This window comes from Hippoglossus hippoglossus, chromosome 15 (assembly GCF_009819705.1).
Source record: "Hippoglossus hippoglossus isolate fHipHip1 chromosome 15, fHipHip1.pri, whole genome shotgun sequence".
In the NCBI taxonomy this organism is placed as follows: Eukaryota; Metazoa; Chordata; class Actinopteri; order Pleuronectiformes; family Pleuronectidae; genus Hippoglossus; species Hippoglossus hippoglossus.
The window spans coordinates 8,507,442-8,523,601 of NC_047165.1; the positions used below are offsets into that span (position 1 = coordinate 8,507,442).

The following is a 16,160-nucleotide window of genomic DNA, read 5'->3' on the forward strand; positions in this document are numbered from 1 at the left end:
TAAGAAGTGACCAGGCAGCAAAGATGAAAGAGGTAATTTAACAGAGAAAAATTATTATTAAAAAAAATACACAAGCATTTAACTGCATAGAGTCTATGCAGTAGACTAGCACAGACTATTACAATAACAACATTAAATACAAAGTCTCTTATACAGTACTGAACATGGAGGAAAGAGGGAGGAAATGATAGGGAATGATCCCCATTTGCCTCATCTATCTTTGCAGGACTTGCTCCAGAAGTCTCTGCAAAACAAGAAAAACAATGCTGTCGGTAACTTGCTCCCAAGAAAACTGAACAAAAACAGCTCCATCTGCACTCAGACCTCCCATCGCTCAATCTTAAGAGCAGCTCTGCACCACACGGGAGCGACGGCAGCTGCTAAATTGGCTTTCACTTTCATCAGCCCCGCTCCTGAGGTGGCAAAGCCCAGTTAGAGGGGGAATAATTCTGACTTACTATCTGACCAAACACCCTGCTATGCAATCACCCTCCTCTTACAGTACCGCCCAACAGCTGGAATCTCATTTCAGCCAGCGTTCAAAAACCACCACCCCGCACTATCAGACCCTATATGAATCTTTTCTGTGTTGGAGACTTTCTGAAAAATGAGAGCTCTAAAGCCCTCACAAGTCGGTGTTTATCAGGGAGCAGCCCCCCCCCCCCCCTTTCCCCTCCCAATCTCACTGCGGCTGAGCCTGGCTAATAGCTTCATTTGAAAGGTGTCAAGGTCACACTGGCATCTTAACAGTCCTGCCTGCTCCGTTTACCCAAGAAATAAAATATTCTCTCGCACCGACGTAAACATTAGGCTTAACGGTTCCTGTCAGTGAACTACGCAATGTTAATTTACTGTAGATTCAGTGTTTCCTTGTAAATTAAGGTAGTTGGAGGAATAGAAGATGCATTTATCATGATGTCCCAGTTCATATAAACACTGGAGGGGCCAGTCATCTTTAGATTATCCTGAAAAACATCTTGGTGACACACACAAACACACACACACACAACCTGAAGGTCCTATTTTGGTGTAATTACCTGTGAGAGATTGGAAACATGTCTTCACATTTGTTACATCTCACCTGACAGAGAATTCATTGCTGTGTTTAGGTTACAATGGGAGAGTGAGTGAGGCTGAAAGGATGTGTCTGATACCGCCCGTCCCAAATATATCATTCATTTGCCTAAAATAAGCAAATTATTAAGTAATTACTGTGAGAGCCAAAATTACACTGAGGCATCAAGAGTGAAATGAGCTTAGATGTGATGCAGTAAATGTTTAGTTCAGGTATGAATCATAAGAAGCTTCTTTAGTGTCACCTGAAAAATAACTGATTTCAGGAAAGAGATCAGACATTTAACTGGGCCACAGTCCAGAGTTATAAATGACTGAGGACGCAGCTTTGACAGTCAAACAGTGACCTCTGCTGGACGATGATCAAACTGGTGACTGATGGTCCATTTGCTGATATCATTTAAATACATCCACTATAGGAGAACACCAGTACGTCAAAATTATTAAAAATATGCAGTATAATTTTGTAATTATGAAGAACCATTTTTTAAAATTTAATGTGGATATGTTTTTGGTCCAATTAAATAAAATCTGATGTTATTGTGATGTTTTATTTTCACTTATTTTTCTATTGTTTTTCTACTTTTACATGATTTATGTCTGTCTTTAAACTTTATGGAATCATGTTGAAAACACATAACCACAGATTCAGTGAGATGTCGTTGTCGCAAAATAAACTGTGTGAAAACCCATTTTGAGCATCGTTTATACTAAAACACAATTAGGCCATAAGACGACTGTGTTCAGACTAGTTTAGTGAAAAGTATATAGTCCTGCTGTTTGTGAGAAGAAAGTAAAATGTTGTACCAAACCTCCTGGGTGGCAAATGAATGTGACTACACCACAGTCACGAATGTCTTTATCTCCATTATTTGTTGAAAATGAAACCCTGGTGGAAACAGAACAGGAAGTTGTGTGCATGATCTTTTCTTTAAGTGCGAGGTTGTTTGTCTTTTACATTCTAATGAATCAGCTTTTGACAGTTTTCATGGACAGTAATCAATGTTGTGAACCAACTTTTGAAAAGTCAAATTTCTACCTTTTTGAAAACCTCTGCTCGCAGTCTGTTGGTTTGTGATACAGCCCTCCTCTTCTCCTCCTCCTTTTTCTTCGTCACCTCTGGCAGCTTGTTGTAAATCCTACAGACATAGAAATAAAAGGCAAATTCACACAGGGCAGGGGAATATAGTCTGGGAAGTGTGAGGGTGGCTGCAGCTACGCCAACAGATTGGCACACGAGAGACAAGGCATTATCTGGTGAGGCCACAGCCGGCAAAGACCTGGATCCACTGATAAACAAGTCTCACACAGACTCCTTTTTCAGTCCGTCGACCGCAGCCAATTTGTCAAGAGATCCTCCGAGTCAGATAGTGTCGCTTTTGAAAAAAGAAAAAAAATTACAATGGGCGGCCATCGTCTGATCAGGTGTGCCTTTCCAGATAAGAGAAGAAGAAGAAGAAGAAGAAAAAGAGGGAGAGATAAGGTACACAGAGGGTGGCTCATATCTCTTCTCAGGACTTGCGGGGATCAAACTTGTATTGTGTCCATACAGTACGCGGCTGTGTGCATGTTGGGTGTTTGGTATTTGTGCATGTGGCTTCATGCTCGGCAGATGTGACAAACAAGCGTGATTGATCGTGCTAAATAGAGAAAACAACAAAGAGCGAGGAGAGACAGAGTGATATGATCTCGGTCTGGAGAACTCACCGTCTGGACCTCAGCTGCATCTCTCTGCCCGATATAGACCTCTCTCTGGGCCTGAAAAGGTTATCTAGGACACACACACACAAACACACAGAGACACACACACACACACGTTGGAATAACAAATTAGAATTAATATGTAAATGAATCTTGAATATGTAAATGAATGCTGGGCGACGTGTGATTTTCACAGATACACATCCACACCTGAGTATTCACACATACGGACACACACGGACACACACGGACACACACGCTCATATCCAGTCCTGTTAGTTGTGAATATTCGGTCTCTCAGTGACAGCAGTGAGTTGTCTGACTGCTTCTGCTCCTCAGGTCAACAACCCGGAGACTCTTTGTTCCTCCTTAGACTTCAGACATGTGACCTGTGTGAACCTTTCAAGGTTCCTAACTCCACAACTTTTCCGCGACCTTCCTAAATGTATTTGCCGTGCTTTGGTCACTTTTATGCCTCTGTTCTTTACCTCCACCGAGGAGGTTATGTTTTCCTCCCTGTCTGTTTTTGTGTTGGAAGTTTGTCTTTAGGCAGGATTGTGCCAAAACTACTAGAAGGATGTGGTATGGGTCAGGGAAGACATTTTGGTGTGGGGCTTTTTTTTGACATTTTAACAGATTTACCGCGGAATAATTCATGGATCTTGAAAAATCCAGCATATTTAGGGAACGATATCTGAACAAATGTGTGAAATTTGGTGCAGCTTGAATTTAAACAGACTTCGGCCTTGGTGGAGGTTTGTGCTTTACGGATACAGTTGGATTTGCCGCAAGGAAAAATTGCTGTAAACATTCTCCTGTAATGAATGTGTAAAAAAACATGGCGGTATAATCAGAATGCTTTTAAGAAATTCAGACATTCCCCAATATATGTGCTGAATATATCATTTCCTGATTCCCTGTCAAGGAATAATTATATTTTCCTGCAGCGCACAGCAGAGAAACTAAGATTTAAGTCAAAGAAGCTGAGAGTTTAAGAGTATGAAAGCTTCAGTATGAGAAGATAAACGAAACTCATCATCAATCAATGAGTATCAAAGTATATTACTGCAAATCTCAAAAATACTAAGATAACCTGTAATGCAGAAGGACAGATGTGGATACATGTTATTATTACGTAACTTGGTTATTTAAATAAATGAATTATTACATATCTTGTAACACGAGTAGAATTACAGGCTCTTTTGTGTCTTGCTAGATAAACATTTTAACACTGATTTGAAAAAGCATTTAGCATAATATGGCATCTTCTGACTTTGCATGGCTGAAATATATAAGTAAACATTTTTAAAGATCACTTAATAGAGGATGTAAATTCTCTGTATTCTGAACATAAAAGAAAAATACAACCAACTGATCTGCAATACTAGATAATGGCCAGCAGAGAGCAAAGTTGGATAAACACCACCACGCTATAAAGGGAACAGTATCTAAAGTCACCTTCCTCCCTCACAGACCTGCTGAGGTTGCTGAGGTTAGAATGAATTGTTTGAGATGCAGCCTCAAAATCTTAACACAAGTTCAACCATTTCCTCAAATATATATATATATATGGGGAAATAACACCAATACACCAGTAAACTAGATGTGCAGGGTGAGTTTTCACAACAACTTATGCATTCGAATAATGTGTTGATTTCCACAGATGTGACATTAAAACCGATGAGGAACATGATTAAGGATTGATCTGATCTGGATTGGGAGACTATCCTGCCTGCTGTTGTCTTTGGGGCCGTTCTTTCATGTTCACTTCCACAACTTGCAGCAGTTTCATTTCAAGCCGTTGTCGTGCTGCTGCTGTTTCAGTTGCGTTTCGACAACAGAACCGAAACCTCCTGATTAAAACCTGTTGGGGAGAAGGGTGACACACTCCCTACGATGGCCCACTTCTGCTTCTCTACAGCTGAACTCACTGCTAAGTGGGTCTGGTGTGGTGCAGTTCCTCTTCTGTCCGCCTCCATCCTCCCTGAGGCCCTGCACCAGGTCTGGATTGGAGTCCTGCAGAGCCCGCCTCCTCCTGGACCTCCGCTCCAGCCTCCTCACCCGACCCTGAGATCGGCTGATGAAGTCTGGCCTGAAGAGCTGCAAAGCCTCCTGGGGTGTGGGGCAGAGGGATAAATACAGTAAGCTCCTTGATGGGGAGAAGAATACACTGTAACTCACAGACACTAATCCTGAAGAAAGAGACACAAAAAAAACTTCACCGGGTTAGAATCTGTTCTGAAAATATCCTTAATCTATTCTTTAACCTTGGAGAATCCTCCTCGCAGCCTTGTAATAGCTCGGAGGTGTAGGCAACATGGTAATATTATGCTCATCCTTTGTGGGGATAAAGGTAAGAGAGCTTTAGTCCAAGGGGGAATCTGAATCCTTTTAGAAAGCCTAAAAAAACTCACTGGATCATTGCCCCTCACAACTTGTTAAAATAACAGTAAAACAGAGGGAGAGTGGAATCAATCAAAAGAGGAAGAAAGAATGGAATAAAAAAGGGGAATTATATATTTTTGGGACAAATTCCCCTCAATTTGGCAGAGGCTGTGTCAAAAGTAAAATCCCTCCCAGAAAAATCACCCACTGCCGCTGTGATAATGTTTATTCCAACACATTAAAATCGGGTTGGAAACCTTCTAACAAATCATCACTGAGGTTTTAAAAGGTTCAATATGGCAAATACACAACTTTTCTACATATGATCGTAAACATTGTCTACTTGTACTTTGTATGATATATTTGAAAAAACAGCATTTCCTGTGCTTTGTAGAACCACTACTTGTATTTGCATCCTGATTGGCTCCACTGATGATTTGATATTTCTTAACCTTCATCAAAAGCAACAGAGCAAGCAGAAACCTTTAAATCAATAATCCGAGACTTGCATTGACTGTGTGCTCGCTACACAAATGTTGTCATAAGGAACTAGAAGGACTCTATTGAGCAGCTACCTCGGCCAGAGCTGATTGGCCACTTATTGATCACCATATTGCAAATTGAGATCAGATGCATATACAATGTGCACAGTGTTGTTCTGAATACGTCTCACATTAAACGCAGGAAAAATACACAACATTCTCTGAAATATTTGAAAAAAATGTTTGTTACCGTACAGACACTGAATAAAGATCACCTCCCCTTATAAAAATATTTATTTTGATTGAAAAAATATGAATCATCATCTGGAACCACACCAAATTTTTAACCTGAAAGTAGATATTAGCACTTTATATATCAGTACCAACATTTGATTTGTTCCTCCCTGACTCTTACCACATCCTAAGTTTCATGGTAGTTTTTGCACGATCCTGTGCAGCCAAACAAAATGAAAACATAACCTCCTTGGTGGTTATGAATGGCACTTGACAGAAAACATTCCTCTGCCAAGGCCCAACAGTCCCCTTGAATTCAATCAAGCTGCACCGGACTACACTCATAGATATCAGTCCCTGAAATATGCCTGATCATTTTCAAATTAAAGAAAATATTCTTTCACAAAACTTATTGGGCTCTTCCTCTGCCCATGTTCCATCCTTCCCCGAGTTTCAATAAAATCGGTTCAGTGGTTTTTGCATAGACCGGCTACCATCCAGACTAACAGCAATGAAAACATTACCCCCGTGGTGGAAGTTAAAATAAATGAGGCCTACTTCCTTCTGTGTTTTTTCTGTTTCAGGGTTTTGTGCAGAACACAAATAAATAATACAAAACTGAAACAGTGTTTTTACAGTAAAAGCATTTAGCACACGATCCACCAGCCTTCAGCAGCGAATGGAGTCGTGCTAATGGTTCAGTTAATATTGTGTCACCTGGGCGTTGATCCTAGAGATCATGCTTGTGATCCAATTTCCATGCATGCAAACCAACCATCTGAGCCATCTCCATGACAACTGAGACTCCATCCATGGATGAGGGCCTTGATATGAGCCTAAAAGCTACGTAAGATGTCAAGCAGGTGAACCTTGTGCTTTGTCAAACTGCTAAAAGTAAAATAATACCCCTCAAGCTCAGAGTCAGGTTTGTGTTGGAGCACTGTGCGGTTTGTGTTCCCTATATTTCTTGAAAGACGAGCAATTATTTTGAAAATCGTGCAGAAATGTGGCTCCTACTTTGAGGCTGAGAGCCTGTGGTGACGAGTCCTCCACAGAGTCCGGCTCCAGTGGGGAACGATAAAAACAGGTCTTGCCCAGAGAGGAGACTTTTCCGGGTTGTGTGTGGCGGCTGTGTTTCTCTGTGATGTCCGTCACTGTCTGTTTGCTCCATGAGTCCACTGCAGAGACACAGAGAGAAGGGACATGAGCGTCTTGTGGGGAATTCAAACTGTCAAGTCCCATCATTCCCAAAAAACAACAACGTATTATTCAACAAAGTCAAAGTTGTTTTTCTCACTGTTTTCTATCGTGTAAAAGGTGTAGCACTTAAAATAAGTCTGTGGCTGGGCTATAATTTTCAAGAAACGGTTGATGTGGAGAAACAGGGAAATGGAGCTGACCCTAACAGACCCCCACGCCTCTCGTACACACGTACCCGGCAGCTCATAGCGAGAAAAAAACCTCGAGGGAACATGAGTGTGGCCTATGAATAATGTAAAAGATGACAGTGCATCCATCCTGCACCTATGACTGCATCCCTCTACCTTTGTGGAATATATGCACCTCATCTCCGTTCAGTACTCTGCCAGGACCGTGTAGTGGGCACGGATAGATAGAGCATCATCACGTGCAGGAAATTAAAGCTGGTCAAGCTATTTGTCTGTTGCCCATTAGGTTTCAGAATAAATGAACTGAGCTTGTAATAACAACGAAGATTAACATAGAAACAAGCTGTAGGACTATGCAGGGAATAAATGTTATAATGAGTAGAGAGAGTTGTTTAATAATTAAAAAGTGTTGTTGCTCGTCTTGTGACAGCTCGTGTAACACAGGCAGGTAAGACTCTTGCTTCAGGCAGTGACATTTTATATCACAGTTCCGAATCCTTTTGCTAGAGACATCCACTGACATCCTCGCTGCATGTAAAGGACTGTATGTGCTGTATATTCCCTAATGAAGTGTTGGCTCGCTGCAGTATCAATAAACTCATCCACCTTGGCCACCACACTCCTCTACTGGTATTAATCAAACCCCTTAAGAATCTTCTCTGTTCCTCATTTCATTCACAAAATATGTTGTATCATAAAAACACCATATGTACAACAAGATCATAAATGAGCAGCGAAGGGTTCAATGAGTGGATCCTTCACGGGCCAACCTATCCCAGCATTCATTGCACTTCAGAGACAAACGGTTTATCAAAGAGATAATAATCAAAGCGACAAGACGTCCAATGCTTATCACATCGGCCGCGTTAGTGTGCGACAAGGAACGTCGCTTTTCAATTAGGCCCCCGGGTGTTAATGTAAGTATCAGGCTTCAACTCATCCAAATAGCCAACAGTCACCTACACATCTTTAAGACACTACTAGCCTCTACTAGCTTATGTTAGCACAGATACTGAATAAGGGGAAACAGCTAAAACAATGATGGTGAAATAAGAACAACAAACAACAAATGTTATTTTGTGAACTTTTCGGGTGCTATAGGTGGATTTTGCAATCTTTGCACAAAGCCATGCTAGGTTTTTCCCACTTCCTGTTTTCGGTGATAATCGAAGATAAACTAAAGTGGTTACTGGCAGATGTTCATATTCAGTTCAGAGTTGTATCTAACTCTCTACTGTGTTTTTGGGTCTTCTAGCTCTAATAGTTTCATATTTTGGGGAGGTTTTTCCCAATTACTAGTTCTTAATTCGGTCTCAATGCTAAGCTAAGTTAGGCTAGCTAACTGGCTACTGATTGTAGCTTCATACTGAGACGCGAGTTGTGTCAAACTCTTTGCAAGGGAGCAAATTTCCCAAAATATGAACTATTCTTTGAAGATTGCACATCTTAATTCAGGAGCTTCGGGACATGCACATTGTGTTGATTATCATAAATTATCATATAAAACATCACGAAGAGTCCGTCACCAACAATTAAAACGGATCTTCCTCTGTTGTATGAACCGCGTTGTATTTCTAAACACAGCTCTCATAAAACATTGATCTTATTCTAACTTATGCACCAGGAGATTCTCAGGAAGATTCTTCAAAATCATGCAAATACAGTCTATCTTTAGATTTGCAGCCCGCAGTGGCAGCTTCTAACTTAAGATTCTTTTTAGAAGTGTAGGTAGTCAGTGGATAAATTAAAGCATTGTTATTTATTTAAATTTACAGATGAACAGAGTGTGTGCGTGTACCAGCTGGGATTTAATCTAAACATTGTTGTGTTGTGGGTGGATGTGGCTCTATTAACAATGCATGAAGCATTAATCGAAAGGTGAGTGGAAAAAATTAAGTCTTTGCACTCTTTCTCTATGAGATCACTCCAGGCACCACATTTAGCTTGGTGCTATACGCCTCAAAGATGTGAGCCCATCCACGATAACCTTAGAATAAATGAGTCACTGAAAGGAGCACACAGATCAATTGGCATTGGTAATTAGGACTTTCACTTCTAGAACATGGTGATGAATTCATACCTGGGCTGATATTGAAAGTGTGCTGCTTGTGCCTGAGATTGCTCCGGGAAGGTGAGGCTGCCTCATCTGCATTCTCCTTCTGCTGGCCAGCCTTTGTGTTCCAGGGGCTTGGCCCTCGGAATGACAATAATCCCAAAGTAGAGCTGTGGCGCTGTGTGTCTGAATCGTCCGCCTTGTTATTACCATTGGCATGTGCTGTTTGCTCAACCTTGCGGCCCTGCTGCTTCGAACCCATCTCTTGGCCATTGCGCTTGTTACCGCTCGTCGTGGCGGCTCTCGGTCTCCTGTAAACCCCATTTGTTTTGGCTGGTTTGGATCTGCAGCAGGACGTGACACCGAGGCGAACAGACAAGGTGCTTCTGTACAAAGTGGGTTGACCTGCTCCTCTTCCCTCTAGTTCCACGAGGGAAATGGAAAGTGACTTGTCTAAAAACACCACGGAGCTAGTGGACCTTAGAGGCACTTCATGGTGGATACACGACCGGTAGGAAGGTTTGGATGTGGACAGGTTCATTAATGAGCCACCTAATACGTCTCGCTTCGAGTCACCCTCTGTGCAGCCCAGTCTGTGTTGTACAAGTTGTACTTTCCTCATCCCTGCATCTCTTACTACCAATCTATCAGCTGGTGAGGAGGCCTGTCTGAAGTCATTCGGCGCCACAATGGTAGGTTTCTGTTTGCCCACGTCCGGTTGAGAGTTTGTGACTCTCATTGTGCTCCTGGGGATCAATGATGCTCCTCTCCTCAAAGTTTCTGGTAGGTTTCGGTGAAGCTAAACCCTTCACAGGTGGTGGAGTTGCAGGATACACAGGGTCCTCCGAGGTGGAAATGCCGTCTCTGGACTCCCTCCCACCACATCTGTAACACATGCAGTCGTGAACAGGTTGGAAAGTTTCCTGCAAGATCCACTATCTGCAGTCAGGGAGGAGTCGCACTGCTCAAAAAGAGTCACACTCTCCTTCTCCTGTTGCCCCCGCCACACACTCCATGACAGGACATTCCTGTGCAGTGAAGCAGCGATAGGCTCACTTGAGGCCTATGAAAAGACAGAGAAAAGAAAGAAAAAAAAAAATCACATCAGTGTGTGACAGACTCCTCTGCAAAGTGAAAGATTCTATAACTCAAATAGAACCAAGGGAGACTGCAAATACAGATATATTTCCCAGGGACTTATCATCTGCTCCGTTGCTTGACTTGTTTCGTGATCTGTTGCTGTTGCCATGACAGTGTTTAACTTGTTGGGCAGCACTCAGGGACAAATTATCCGTGACATTTAAAATGAACAATCCACATTTGTCTCCTGAAAGACAAACACACTAACCGTCTCCGTTCGATTCCATTTTTAAATTGAAAGTTGAGTAAATACTGGAGTTTCACCTTCCTGCTGCTTTTGAACACCTTTTTTTCTTTGAGGGTCAAACATTTTTTTTAACAGGCTCTTGTGTTGGCTCACGATCAATTCACCCGGATAGAAAGAGGATTCAACATGATGAAATTAGGCTTAATGACTAATTGTGCCTCTAGATGTTAATGAAATCCTGAATAATGGACGTCTGCAGGCGTTTCCTAATGAGACCAGAGATCAACTATCATTAAGATATAGAGGCAACAGTGTTTTGTTACATAATCAGACACATCATATTTATGTATTAGAATTTGTATTTTTGATTTCTCAATATACGTAGGTTCAAATCCCAACATGGCCACGTTCCTGTGTGGAGTATGTTCTCTCCATGTTTGCATGGGCTATTTTGGGCAACTGCGACTTCCTGCCACAGTCCAAAGACATGCAGATTGGGGTTTGGTTAATTGCAGGCTTTCAAATTCAAACATAGGTGTGAACAGTTGTTTATCTCTGTTAGACCTGCGATATGCTGGTGACCTGAAGAGTGTCCCCCCGCCTCTGCCCCTTTCAAATTGTAACACTATTATCAAACTTACCTTCTCACAAAACTACAGCGACCTTGTGGGTGACATTTTTATCTAACGCTTGAACATCACTTCCTTTTATCATTCTATCATTAACTATTCCCTTGGAGCCATGTTTCTTCCCACCTATCAACATCCCAAAAGAACACTCCCTCCCTCTGTCTGTGTCTTTCTCTGCTCCTCAGTTCAGCTGATGACGACTCTCCGGAGGCAGTTATCTTCTGTGCTTGCCTGGCACATTCTGGATTATTCCTTAGCGCTTAATAATAGCTTTAACGTTTATGCCCATTGTTTCATAAGGCGCAGGAAGGGGCTTATCAATTCATTATATTCCCCACTCAGTATAATTCAGTTCTTTAATCATGATACACTGAGTGCACGGCTCTGAATTCAGCCGAAAGCCCCATGTTGAGATTACTGTCAATAAAACTGAGATTATAACAAATGCCGGCATAATTTACTCTTTAACTGAACTCGTCATGCATGCAGAGCACTCACTCTACGTTACCACGGTGTCACAGTGAGACCTCGCAAATTGAAGTCGTGTCGTTGGCCTGTTAAGATGCTTGCATGAACGGCACAGTGCATATTATACAAGAAAAGCAATTATGTTTACCCCCTGTGTTCCACTTTGAGGTGGGTCACATGGGACAGCAGGAATGCAGGCTTGAATAACAACACTGAAATAGAAATTTATACATTCACAGTTTCACCCCACTTTTTCTTTGATTTATTTTTGTCCAGCCAGCAAAGTATAATTAGAGGAACAACACAATTTTGATATGTTGCAAGAGGGGGAGCCTGTATAGAAGTTAGTGTGAGAGAGAAACAGACTGTGAACACATTCATACTGTATGGCTTAGAGTGGGAAAACAAAACAATATAACTAGATGGAATTGTGAAACAGTGGAAACAGAACGTGAAAGAAGCTTTTACAGTATATAATATAGAATGTACAGTATTTTACTGAAGTATATAGTTTATGTACTGCAGAGTATACAGCATAAATGGATAAATGAGCAAGCAGAGTATAGGTTTTTCTATCCATCCATTATCTTATCCTGTGAGGACAGTGGGGAGCTGACACCCTGACCAGGTCGCCAGTGCCTTGCAGGACATATAGAGACAAACACTTACATGTTTTTGGACCGTGGGAGGAAGGAGGAGTACACGGAGAAAACATGCGGAGAACATACAAACTCACACAGAAGGGCCACGGCCAGGATTCAGACTGGGACCCTTCTTTCTGTGAGAGGGCAGTGCTACCAATCACTGAGCAGCCTTATCTATGTTTTTGCATATAAGAGAGTTAAAGGCAAATAAATGAGCTGATCAAATTTGGGCTAAAATGCTGGGCCTGGATACACCGGAGCCTCTGATCTGGTTTCAGTGCAAACCCCTGAATCATCCAGCGTGTTGGGGTGACTGGTCGTGGTGCTGCAGGATCTGAACTCATAACATCCATGATCAATAAAACAGGAAACTTAAAAGAACAAAAATAAAAGTAATGTGATGATTGGTATTAAACCAGCATTAAAGATCATTGAGAGGCTGAACAGAACATCAATAAGGATGCTTAAGAGAGATTGAATACAAATAAAGCAGATTATAGTTAATCAATCGGAGAAAACAACTCTGTCAAGGTTGGACGGTGGCTCAGAGTGAGCCGCGCCAGGGGCTTAGCCGAGGTTAGTGCCTGTTTCGTTGTGACACTACAAAATTATACTTCAGTTCAATCCTGATGGCTTGTTTCAATGCAGCGTTTATAGATCCTGGCCAACATTTGGTAATTTGGTAAAAAAAGTAATGCTGTGAGTTAAATATGAAAGAGTCCACATTAACAATAAGAGCAGTAAATAAGAACAGTTGAATGAAAAGTTTGGCGATATTATATCAATAAAAAGCTGAACTCCTAACAAGTATGTTCTGTGCAAAACATTAAATAAAGTATCCCTGTATCATAGACCTCCATTGTTGTCAAGTCTTACCCTAAAGCCTTAAACATTTTCTGGCCTATTTATGCACCTGCTAGCAGAGAAAAACAAATGCTGCTAAACACATGTACACCCTTCACACCTGTTGGAGCAACATTTGCCTAAAGTCTACAGTCTTGCTGTTTTTGAAAATAATTTTTCAGAGATGAACTTGTGTATATGTGGCTTTTGCTTGTTTAAACATTTATGCCACTGTTAGAAACCAATGGGTTTGGGGCTCAGTGAGTAACAGACAGACTGCTGAAATATTAAAAGACCTGAATATTGTTTAGTTTACTGTGTTTGTGTGACTGGATCAGTTTGACATGAAATGATTAACTATATGCAGCCTTATGCTTTAAAAGTATAAACATTACGCACCTCCGACCAACAGGTGTGTGAGATACAGAGGAGAAGAAAAAGCAAGATGTGTTTGTGAGAGAAATAGAAGCAGTGTGTGTTTGTGAGAGACAGATGACGGCCCACAGACAGTGAACGGGTTACTTGGCTGATGCGACTGTATGCCTATTGTTGCATAGCATGGTAACCAGTGAATAAAACCTTTGTGGGCCCCGTCTGTGCCAGGAACAGAGGGAGCGAGGCCATGGGACCTACATCTGGTTAGCAAGCAGACGAGCTGAGCATGGCTGCGGGTGCAGGAGAGATAAACCCATCAGCACAGCCAGGGTGGAAATGAGGCTTATTGAGGGAGCTCGCGGACAAAATGCTGTTATTCGGATGTGTCATACATGCTGGTGTTAGCAAAGGTTATCATTGTCGTGGTCGTGTCTTATTATCCTGGACCTTTGCTTCGTGCTCACAGTGTCTTTCATTTGTCTGTAGCCAATTTTAGTGAGAACAAAAAGGCAACAAACGAGCTTGAAATTACCTTTCGAGTGAGAAGAGTATTTACCTCCAAGTTTCATTTTCAATTACTTTCCGAAGACACATGTATTATAACACAATGAATTATCTCAGGGTTTTTTCCCCTGTCTTTATTCAAGAATGTGTCTTTTCAGTTTGAGAGCAGGACTTACTGATTTCACACCTCTGATGCTTTCATTAATATACCCTTCGCTCATACTCTAATAACCACTGCTTGTGCTTACAACTGTGCGCTTACACTCAGATTTCCTGGACTCCAGCTTATCTTGCGCTCGGGCTACTTCTGTGCATGTGTGAAAAGTCTGCTCTTGGATTTTTTTGTTAATCAAGTCTGTCAAAATTACCAAATCAATAGAATGACAGCTGCAGTCACGACAAATGAAATAGTCCTGCCCTGTTTGTGTGTTAGCTTTACTTCTGGCCCTCCACAGCTTAAGTATTACACCGGCTTCCCTTCTGAAGAAAAGCTAACGCACTTACGACATAGGTGGGACAATTTAATTTGTCAACACTGCACCTGGCAAGGACAAGTCTGGCAGACTAAAAACTCCCAAAGCAGATGTGCACAGAAGCAGTTTGAGTGAGAGGAGAAGAACTGCAGCTGGAGAACAGGAAATCTGTCCAAACACCAAAATACGCGAGTGCAACCGCACAGTTTGAGCAAAACAAAAGCATTATCATGATGATGCACATACATGCTCCTTGTTATGTGCTGCAGCAGCTACACGCTGGCTTCTTTCTGAATTAGAGCAATTTGTCAGTAATGGTCCTGACTGTGGGTCTCAGGAATGTGGTCACATGGGACATAATCTGTTTAAATTCCCAGTAGGAAAATATACTATTAGCCTCAAGACTTAATTAGTCTAAAACAGCAAAAATAATCTATTAATTTTCTACCTATTCTCAACTATGTATCTATTAGTGCCACAGCTACATGCACCATGAAATGAAAATATCTATAATAGCTGGTATTTTGTAATTATTTGGCATAAATGTAGCATTTTCCATCCCTCTACCATTTATTTTATTTATTTATTTCCTTTGAGGAATGAAACGTTTGAGATAGTTTCTGCTAAAACAGAATTACAGAAGAAAATTGGAAGCATCATTCTGAAATCTGATTGCACATATTGTGAAGGATTACCTCATACAGCAGAGTGTCCAGGCCAAGACACCAACTGTTGCACCTCTCTTCAAAACAGATGTGTCCACTTCTTTCAGCAGGGACCTCGACGTGAGCTCTCCGGCACTCTGTCGGGAGTTTTACAGATCCGTGCAATCATCTTGAATCCAGGAGGGATTGGGGTCTTTTCCTCAAGCCCCACGGGAGACCGCCCTCAGCTGACAGGGGTCAAGGAGCGAGCTGCATCGTCAGAGCCCTTGTGTTTATACAAATGACCCAGTGTGCTTATGTTCCACGCCTGAGAGCTAAGAGCTAAATATGCTGTGCAAATGAAGAGAGGGCGAGTTGTGTCCTTGGCAGTACTTTAACAGTGATCGCTCTTGTGAACACACTCCAATGGATCTTGATATTTTTCTCATTTAATTCATTCTCTATTCGCACAGATCTGGTTTTGTTATGCTGGTTAAAAATTAAAATTAAAAAACAGAAATCACCCACCAGGGACGTCTGGAGCTTCCAGCAGAACGCAAGGCCTTGTGCATATGAGTTGAACCCCCCCTGGCGAGACAGCTCAGTGAGGCTTTCTACCCTTGTTCTCTCCTCCTCCGTCCCCGGGGCCCGGGCTCAGGTAGCAGAACAGGTGAGTGGGCTCTCAGGTTTCTGGACTTACATAATAGGTCCCCAGCGCACAAGTTATTAATGGAGTCAGAGGCTCACAGCAGCACCGACTATTGCCTCACTGATGCAGCAAAGGCAAGACAAAATGCATTGTCAGCAGGTGAAATAAAATATGGTTGTTTGCACCCACTTTTACTCTTTCAGGTCTCAAACCGATCCTTTACAGAGACGCTCTCGGGAAGAACGTGTGCATCTGCGACCTGTTTGTGGACGGAGAGAGTAAACGCA

The 16,160-nt window shown here is 41.9% G+C and overlaps 1 protein-coding gene across 1 annotated transcript; it reads right to left on the reverse strand.

Moving 5' to 3' along the window:
- Positions 1-117: 117 nt before the first annotated feature.
- On the reverse strand, positions 118-15,448 carry LOC117775376. Its single transcript, XM_034608460.1, has 7 exons — positions 15,276-15,448; positions 9,345-10,380; positions 6,894-7,054; positions 4,707-4,887; positions 2,782-2,845; positions 2,114-2,213; positions 118-244 (listed from the first exon to the last, which is right to left on the reverse strand). The coding sequence occupies exons 2-7, from the start codon at positions 10,054-10,056 to the stop codon at positions 215-217; spliced, it is 1,248 nt and encodes a 415-aa protein (XP_034464351.1). The 5' UTR covers positions 10,057-10,380; positions 15,276-15,448; the 3' UTR covers positions 118-214.
- Between the last annotated feature and the right edge of the window lie 712 nt (positions 15,449-16,160).

Excerpts from the sequence above, each read along its gene's own strand:
- LOC117775376 (XM_034608460.1), bottom strand. The coding sequence starts at position 10,056 with ATGAGAGTCACAAACTCTCAACCGGACGTGGGCAAACAGAAACCTACC. Across the intron at positions 2,846-4,706 it reads CACACCAGACCCACTTAGCA|ATAACCTTTTCAGGCCCAGA; the intron begins GTGAGTTCAGCT and ends TGTGTGTCCTAG. Across the intron at positions 245-2,113 it reads GAGCAGAGGTTTTCAAAAAG|AGACTTCTGGAGCAAGTCCT; the intron begins GTAGAAATTTGA and ends CTTGTTTTGCAG.